We start from the raw sequence: 9,512 nt of genomic DNA on the forward strand, positions 1-9,512 counted from the left end.
CACTGTGTATTCTTCGGATTACATCAAGTAACGTTTTTTTACATTGCAGGAGCGGCTGCACTATGAGACACTGAGCCAGCACCTGGGGAAGCTTGGCGAGGACGCTGGGAAGATGGTTCACAGAGTAATTGACCTCACGAGACCAGAGGATCTTGATGGTGAGAACCTCTCTCATAACTCTTTGTCCACTTTTTCTCACACTCTTCTTCTGGGGTTTACTTAATGTATCCTTTTGTTTGTTGCTTGTATTTTTTTATTTTTTTGCAAAGCAGAAATTCATGTAAAAGCACATGTAAAAATAATAAGAAAAAAAACGAGAGAAGAAGGAGAAAATAGAAACTGGTGACTTGTAAACCATGGAAGCCATTCTCGAGTCTGCTTGAAGATGGAGGTATTCGCGTTATATTCAGCAAGTGCAAATATTTATTGTGCTTCTCAGGAAGCTACGATGAAGGACACCCACAACAGCTAAACAGCGTTCAATATCAATTTTTCCACACTTAAAATTTTCAAAAGAAATGCACATCTAGAGGCAGAAATCTCCTTCTTTAAGTGTTTGTGACACAAGATCCAATCTGGTTTTGCAAACCAAAGCGGATAAAGACAGACAGCAAGTTTGTTGAAAATAATGGTCAAAGAGACGTTTTGCAAAAAAAAAGTACACTCCAAGCCCAACACACCTGTTTCTCATAAAGCACCACTGTTTACAGGCAATGAGCAGCTGAGGAGTACTCATCCTGGTCAGTTTAGTCAGGGAAGTAAACACAGGCCTAAGCAAACTGATTATAGTGTGCATAGTTCATGTTTGCTTGTGTCAGGATGTGGAGGGCATATCCCAGAAAGACCCCACTGGACTTTTGTTGGGCTTTTGTTACACATCATCATCCAAAAAGGGCAAAACTGAATCACGAAGCCTCATGAAGAAGGAAAAAAAAAAAAACAAGCAAACAAAAACGGCTCATCCTCATTATCTTTATATTTGGCTATAGTTGGCTAAGTAGAGATATAAAATGTCACTCTTTTCTGTTGCTTAGGGAATAATATCACAGAGGCGCGGGTGTTCAGGGAGACGCGGGGCAGGAACAGCAACGAGCCCCACATCAAGAGGCCCATGAATGCCTTCATGGTCTGGGCCAAAGACGAGAGGAGGAAGATCCTGCAGACCTTCCCCGATATGCACAACTCCAACATCAGCAAGATCCTCGGTGAGATTTCTCTTCGATCCATGAACTTTCGGATGATTGTCACCGTGTTTTCATTTTCTGAGCTCTTGTCTCCAGAGAAACTGATTTCACACCAACTGTAGCATTGCTTTTCTTTTCCCAGTATGGTCTCATATGCAATCACAGTTAAAGCCGATCCTTTATGAAAGAGCTGTATTCTTTGTCGAAACAATCAGCCTTACATGCCGTATACTGACACCTGATGGACAAACTGGCAGAACTCATCAGCATAAACAATTTTGTGTCCCTCCTTCCTCCTACAGTTTCACGTGGCACTCTTTAAGGTGAGCCTCTGTGCCCATTAGGTTACCCTCCCACAATATTTCACAGTTCACAGGGTTTCTTACCAACAAGCTGCAGATTATGAGAAGGACTAATGTGTTTTTCAGCCAGGAACACTCCACACACAGAGCTCCTCTGTGTCAGCTTGACTAGCGTGATGGATGCATTCAGTTAAAATCCGTGTGGATTCTAACCTCCTCAACACAGATATCCATTCACACGGTGCAGAGCATAACGGTTGTTCATGAAACGCTCCTCAGACCTCCACTGTCCGACGCAGAGTTCGAGTGAGCTCGAGGGTTGCTGAATGTAAACTCTGCTCTTGAGCATCGTGAACAAATTACTTTTTTCTTTGGCGGGTCTGTGTTATTCATTTTTTGAATGGGGTCCTACAAAGGAGCGTTTTGTGTCCTGTAAAACACTTCCAGAATTTATAAGATGAATGTTTTCACTTTCAAAATTACAATAATGTTTGTAGAAGAATTTACTTTTAAGTGAGATATTTAAAGTCCTTGTTTTAATGAACCATGACAGTGATTTAAAAAATATATATCTATATATATATATAGATATATATTTAATGCAGTGTTTGATGTTGAAAATAAACATTCAGATCCTGTTGGCAGAAACCGCCACAGATCATTTTCAGGATCTTTATTACGTTGTGCGACCTTTACAGGAACAAAAAACAGAACTGTGTATGTTTGTATGATTGTATGTATACAATGCACGTCCTTCCAGCACAATAACACAGCTGGTTTTTGGGGAGAGGGTGGGTGGCAGACTTGAAGAAACTCCCCTGTGTTTCCTGTGTCACAAAAGTACAAGAGGAGTTTGTGATAAACCTTGATAAACAGAACAGCGAGGCAGAGTGTGTATAATCAGTTGTCAAAGTGCTTCACAGATGTGCTGCGTTCCTGGAGTTATGGCCCTTTCCACTTGTTCAGAAGGTCCTCTTACCAGTGAACATTAAAAGTACACAATGTATCATTCTTCCTGAGCCAAGAGGGAGCAGAAAGTAATCCGCTCCTGATTTTAAACAGACTCAATGGTGTGCGATCACATTAAGATGTCTGAGCTTAAGAAACCACCTGAAATGTCAGAATTATGACTCCTGCATATGATTTAATAATGTACAAGGTGGTCAGACCCATTTCAATGCACATAGCTTCTGACAAACTGAAATGCAAAATCTTTGTCATTCCCTAAGATCCCTAAATGTCTGAAGCTTTGAATTCAGTCAGTTTTGTTAGAGTAGAGCTTGCATGTTATCAACTCGATGTTAAAGTTTAAATACGTGTACCAAAAAAGAAAGGTGTTGGAAAATATATGAATATACTGTATATGCACTACAGTACCATTTACTGCTGTTTTAGTATCAGCTTTGTGGACTTTAAAAAACACAAGTGAGAGCAGCAAAGCTAGAGTGAGTTCAACTCTAAGAAATTTGGATCCATGCAGGAGGTTTGACGCTGAGGAGATCGAAAATGTAAAGGTAAATAAATATGACAGACCACAGCCTTATAATTCTGAGCCCTTATAGGCAGCAAATAGCCCAGGAGTCAAAGATTAGGAGAAATATTGTCCATGGGAGAGAAATTCATTTGTGTTCTGAGGTTTTTCAGTGGAGAAACAAGCAACTGTGCTGATGAGTTATCGACATTTGCGAACAATGTTGTTTTTCACAGTACTGTCAACTTTGTCATCATATATCAGAGGATGACAAAAATGGAGGTTTTTGTTCACCACTGGAGGATTTTAAGAGGCCAAAAAAAGAGAACGGAACCTATTGTTAAAAAAAACGAGTGTATAATAAAGCAAAGCTACATTTCATGGTGCCTGCTATGCAAGTGACGAGGGAGGATAAAGAGACATGTGAGATACAAACTACTGAATAAGAAAGAAATTATTACAGTGTGTAGTTAAGAGTTTCTTTTGGGCTGTACCTCAGCACTCAATCACCGCTGATCCCCTGCGTTCGTATACCAGCGTTCTGGCAGGCTGAAGCCGATACAGAACGACAGAACAGAACTACAAAAAACCTCATGGTCATCTATACCGTAAAAAGCATTGGAAAAGAGAAATCCCTCATGTTACATAAAGTGGTGTGTTGGTGGAAAAAAAAAAAAGGAAAGGAATTTTTAAGAGCTCCTGCTCCTTTCCGGATTTCTCATGAAATACGAGTTTGAACTTTTCAAAGAAATGTTTCCATGAAATATTATGTGTATACATTATAAATCAGACAACCTGCACTTAATTGTTGACTATTTAAGATATTGTAGGTTTGAAGGTAAATCTCGAAACACTAAAAAAACGCATCTCAATCGTGTGCCCCAGGTTCTCGCTGGAAAGCCATGACCAATCAGGAGAAGCAGCCATACTACGAGGAGCAGGCCCGCTTAAGCAAGATCCACTTGGAGAAATATCCCAACTACAAGTACAAGCCACGGCCCAAGAGAACCTGCATCATCGACGGCAAGAAGCTGCGCATCGGAGAGTACAAGCAGATGATGCGTTCGCGACGCCAGGAGATGCGGCAGTTTTTCGTGGGGTGAGTAAGGCTGTCCACAAAGAATCTGGACCTGACCCGAACAGCGACATTTCTGGAAACATGCTCAGTTTAAAGACAATTTTGCAGTGAATATTTGACTTTTATTCCAGGAAGAGTCCAGCATGAAATCAGTAATTCACATGCTGTCACATACTATTTTTGCTTCTCAGGTTGCTAGGGAATTGGAACGTGAATAAGGCATTTACATTTTGACCTCAGTTTTGACTCCATTGTCTCAAAGAAGATGTGTTCAAGTAGTACCGTGTTGTAATTAGAAGTTGAGTTTCAACAGGATTAACCAAAATATCTGCATTACTGCATGAGGTACATTTTTTACATTTCTTAAGAGGGGGTAATTGTGCAATGGCGTAAATAAGCAAAGGCAGTCACAGAAATATAATACATACATATGTAATTAGTAGATGTATTATTGTGGGATTTTTTTCTAAGCTGTTGCAGAGGCCTTTTCTTCAAACATTTCAAAAGCAGTTCTGCCCTTTATGTGAGGTCTTTCCTTTATGTGTGCCAGAGGTTTGTGGATTGACCATCAAGGTTTATGGACCTTTAATGAAAGTTTTGGAACCTCCTGTGGTTCTATCTGCAAATCCTCTCAACATTTGCTTATCTATTTATCATCTATTTCTAATTTATGTATTTATCTTCCTACGTGTGTAAGTCGGTGTGGCAAAGAGAGAGCAGTGGCATCGACTTAATATGAACCAGTCTTAGATGTGTTTAAATCTATCACAGTGGCCTGTGTTTTAGATGGATTTACCAGAGGCCACAGCTTGAATAGGAGCAACTTTTAATAGGTTGTCATTTATTAAATTAGGACAATGCTGGGCGCTTGCGGCCAGTAAAATTGGACACAGACAGACAGAGTGGAATATGAAATGTAAGCAGATGTTTGAGAGGGAATGAGAGCGAGTCAGACATCACAGGCTGAATGCCACATTTACTGTGTGTGGTCAAGTAAATGTGAAAGAGCTCAGATTCTCCAGGCCTGAACTTTCAGTTAAAGCTGCACAACCAGCTTCTGCACTTTCCATAGAACTGAAACAGCGCTATTTCACTGCAACTGATGTGAAAAATTAGCGTGTCAGAGCATACAGTAGTAATAGTGTCAGGAGACAGAGTAGGCAAAACTGTTAGATTAAAAAGGTGACAGCAGTTTTCCTGCTTTATGTGATTTATTTGAGGAGTCAGAGGGCCTGTTTGAATGTTGGTCGTTACCGTCATTTCATCCCCATCTTAACCAGGCTGTTTGGCAGATGCTTCTATGAGTCGGCAGGTAGAGCTCCATGTTAGGACATGCTTTGACTTAAGTGGCTTCACAATTTAAAGTTTTTGTTGAAAGTCGATATTCAAATGACAATGAATTAGTTTCTTAACAAATGTATATCCCTTCAGCTCGTACAGAAATCACTTCATATGTAAAGGGAAATTTTTCGTAATGGTTGTATTATAATTCAACGTAGATGTTTTGCAATTCTTTTTATCCTTAGTATGGCTCAATGAATGGCAATATTCATCTGTCTTGTCTATCAAAGAGATGGACATATAGTTGTTTTAACTATATTCATCAAACTGACTGTGGTTATCCTTCAACTTTTCCTGTTATACCACAAGAAAGTTTAGCAATTTTGATTTTAAGTGAAAATTCCTTGCAACTAATTGATTTACGGTAAATTTCGCACAATCATGTCTTCCTTCCATATTAATCATTTTTGTCACCATCAAAAACTTTTTCGCAACATCATCAAACTACATCTTGTAGTAGTGTTTTTGAATGTAAATCCCAACGTAGCAGACATTACACACTGTCACAGTGCCGTGCCTTTCTAAGCCACTTTTACTCATTTTTATCCTCGTTATTTGTCCTCTTCAGTTTAATTTCATGTTGTGTCATGTCGGCTAAGGTTGTTTTTTGTCACCTTTGTTTAATTCCAATTTTTTTTCTCCTTTTCTTCTTTCCTTGATTCTCAGGCCTCAGCCACCAATTTCCCTGGGCAATAGCCCTGGAGGTGTAGGAGTTTACCCAGGCGCCATAACAATGGCAACAACAGCCACATCATCCCCACACCTGACCTCAGACTGCTCAAGCAACTCCGCCAGCCCCGAACCCAACATCCCAGTTATTCAGAGCACGTATGGGGTGAAGTCTGAGCCTGGTGGGGGCAGCAACAGAGGTGTGGTTGGAACCTTGGATCTACCCAGTGACCCCACCAATGGAGACGAGGACATGGACATGTATGAGGACTTTGAGGACGAGCCCAAGTCAGACTATAGCAGCGACCACGAGACACGGGAGGCTGTCAGTGCCAACTGAGCGTGTCAAGATGTATAAAAAAAAACTAAAAAACAACCATTATAAACAGAGACAAATCTTAAGAACACGCTTTATTAAAGAGACTCTCAGGCAGACTTTCAGGACATGTTGCTTCATGCACTGAGCATGCCCAGACAAGATATAAAATCTACAGACACGCTCAGAAAGTTCTTGAGCAGTATATTGACTGACGCCTTGTTGAAGAAGAGCGCCAGTGGGGAAAATGTGGCCCAAGAACACAACCTCAACGATGATGTAGACATCCAGCTGACAATGAACTCCACTTTTCGACTCTTTGACAATCTTAACAGGAGCGAATAAGAGTTAGACATGGGAAGCGAATGAGAGAGAACGGGACAAAGAACAAATGAGCTACGGACACATTGCAGTGTGGTTTGTAAAGAGCATGCATGGGTTTTAAAGCATTGCGAATTGCTCTTTGACAGCTATTTGGTCTTAAATGTTAAAGGAGTGTGTTAGTTTTATCTTTATGTATTTACTTTTTCCTTTTGTTTTCCTCTCTTTAGACTTCTCTCTGACAGGTCACTGCCTGTACAAACTCTGGACTGTCCAAACTTAAAATTTGGAACATTTTTAATATAAATCCTAGCCCTTGTAATCTTATAGTCTTACTTTTGTTTCTTATAAATACAGTGCTACATCCTTTTTTTTTTTGCTGCTTACATTACATTACTGTTAGTTTTTCTTTTTTTTTTTAAATATCCCAGCTCAGGTATGATGTGCCAGCTTGTGAATGTGTTTTGTTTGTTTTCATACAAAAAGAGTGGTAGGACTTTTCAGACTTTCAATGAAATAAAGGGAGTAAAATCCCTCATGTTATTATTATTATTATTAGTGGTAGTAGTAGTAGAAGTATTGTTAAGTAAGGAAGTACCCAGACATTGTCAGATTTTCTTCAAATGTGCCAAACATTCACATTTTCTTGGGATGTTGTAGTCTTAATTTCCAATGCTGCAAAAAGTCTTATACAATCAGCTTTTTCTATCTGATGGGTTCCTACTTAGTAACTGCTGGCTCCCCTACTGGCCGAATCACAGGCAGAGCTCAGGGAGGATATGTCTTTATCACACTCACTCAGTCACAGACACACACACATTTTGTGTCACCCTCCGGCAGCCTTTTAGGCTTTGAGACATATTAAGTTGAGCAGCAACGAAGGCGCCTGTTCCTCTCTCCCACTACATTGGTGCTTTCATAAACCACATTGCCCTTAGTTTCTTGAGGCCAAACACTTTTGCAGTAAGTGCAGTGCAGTACCAGCATTTGAGTCTGTCCCTTTACATCAGGCTAAAGGTATAGATACGTTTCAGCTTGGTTTCACTTTAAGAATTCCCTAAGTCTTAAAAGTGTACCCTAAGCTCTACTTATTTGGCATAATAATGGAGAGATCAGGTGCAGAGAGACGATACTGTAGGATAAAAACATTTCTAGCTCCCGAGATCCCTTTACTGTATTGTGTTTTGACAAAAAAAGGACTTTTTGGCCTGTTATTTTTAATGTCTTCTTAGCATCATGAGAAAGATATGCCGAACGTGTTTTAAAAAAGAATTTATATTATTGCAAAAATAATGGGTTTGATGGGTCCTCTGTTTCAACAAGGATACTCTTTTCTACTTTGCATGTCTATTTTGAGGACGAGTAAATTAAGAAAAGAATGGAGGAGGAAAAAGTCCATAATTCTCAGTCACAATCACCCCAGCCAGAGCAGATTTTCCAGTCAGACCCGAGATGTTCGTCTTTCCTTCGAAGCAGCCCAGCAGTCAGCACAATGCTCAGCATGCATGCTTTTTTTTTTTCGTTTTCTATTTTTTTACTCAAATGTCACATTCTTTCTCGGGAAAAAAAATCATATTCTTACTGTCTCTTTTCAAGCATTCTCTGCTATTTCTAATATGTTTCCATTTTCAAATGGCGACCTCGGTAGGGGCTCTAGGTGCTCTGTTTAGCTGCTTCATGAGTCCCTCGACTCCATATTTTCTCCTCATGACCATATCTGGCAGTTTTTACTTGGCAAAGCATCACAAGCTGCGACTGAACAATGATTCTAGCTTACATTGCAGAAAAAAAGCTTCATGCGTAGTCATTTCTGTTGGTGTCATACACATCCTAAGCACTGGATATTAATTCTATGTTGTTTTGTTTTTGTTCTTTTTAGTATTGACTAATGTGAAGTTGTTGTTTGATTTAAAACATGATAACTTAGTCAGCAAAAAGTCCTATTTTTGGAGCCTTGTAGCCTACATGACAGGCACCAGTAAATTGCCATTTCTTTCGAAATCTATTTAAGCAAATTTTGTTTCTGCAGCTCTAGTGCCGCCTAAAGGCGTCACATCACCTCTGATCTCTTTAAAAAGGTAACCTCATGCTCTTGTTGGTTGTGACGTGCAAAGGCAGAACACAAGTTTCATGGTCACACACATTTTTGTGATGAGTGTTGTATTTGAAATTCAATTGTGCATTTTAACATTTCATTGTATTTATTAGCCAGCTTTGGCTCTAAAAAGTGTCAGTACAACTTGGTGAGAAAGACAATCCAAAAAATATATATAAATAAAAAAAAAAGTAAAGACTTGAGATTTTCATTACATATCTGTCCCTTCATCATTGCCTTTCAAGAGTTTCTTTGACTTTTGTGAAAGGAACATAAGCTGTTAATTTGCAGAGAAACACTTATACGACAGTGTGGTGGGCTCTGTGTACTAAAACAGCATGCGCAAGCTACAGGTACTGCTCTATGATTTTTTATTTCCATTGCTCTAAATGGTGCTCTTACTTTCCAGGGATCTAATAATTTCCAACACAAGGCTTTCTGTTTCCAAAGCCGAGCTATTCCACTCGGTCTTTATATTTTGGTGGCCCATTACAGTAAATGTGGCCTATTGTTCCACTGTGTGCGTGTGTGTGGGTGTGTGTGCGTTTGTGTGTGAGGTAACACTACACATTCTGACTGTGCTGTGGTGTATACGCCACGGCGCCGGTGCTCCCTGTAGCCAATCCCAGCATAGCAGAGAGAGTAACAGAGAGCTCAGCCATATGCAGCCACATCATAAATCTAATTGTAATTCCCAAATCAACTGTAGCGTCACCCTGAGAGGGGCGCCGGCAA

At 39.9% G+C, this 9,512-nt stretch overlaps 1 protein-coding gene across 3 annotated transcripts in view; it reads left to right on the forward strand.

The window, feature by feature from the left end:
* LOC142384311 (transcription factor SOX-6-like) overlaps window positions 1-8,970 on the forward strand; it is a 121,106-nt gene extending 112,136 nt beyond the window's left edge. For all 3 annotated transcript variants that reach the window (XM_075470463.1, XM_075470464.1, XM_075470465.1), the window contains exons 13-16: window positions 50-158; window positions 1,035-1,205; window positions 3,843-4,056; window positions 6,043-8,970. In XM_075470463.1, coding sequence (XP_075326578.1) covers window positions 50-158; window positions 1,035-1,205; window positions 3,843-4,056; window positions 6,043-6,385 — 837 coding nt within the window. In that variant the 3' untranslated portion in view covers window positions 6,386-8,970. The remainder of the gene's footprint in view (window positions 1-49; window positions 159-1,034; window positions 1,206-3,842; window positions 4,057-6,042) is intronic.
* The last annotated feature ends 542 nt before the right edge of the window (window positions 8,971-9,512 follow it).

This window comes from Odontesthes bonariensis, chromosome 7 (assembly GCF_027942865.1).
Source record: "Odontesthes bonariensis isolate fOdoBon6 chromosome 7, fOdoBon6.hap1, whole genome shotgun sequence".
NCBI classification, from domain to species: Eukaryota; Metazoa; Chordata; class Actinopteri; order Atheriniformes; family Atherinopsidae; genus Odontesthes; species Odontesthes bonariensis.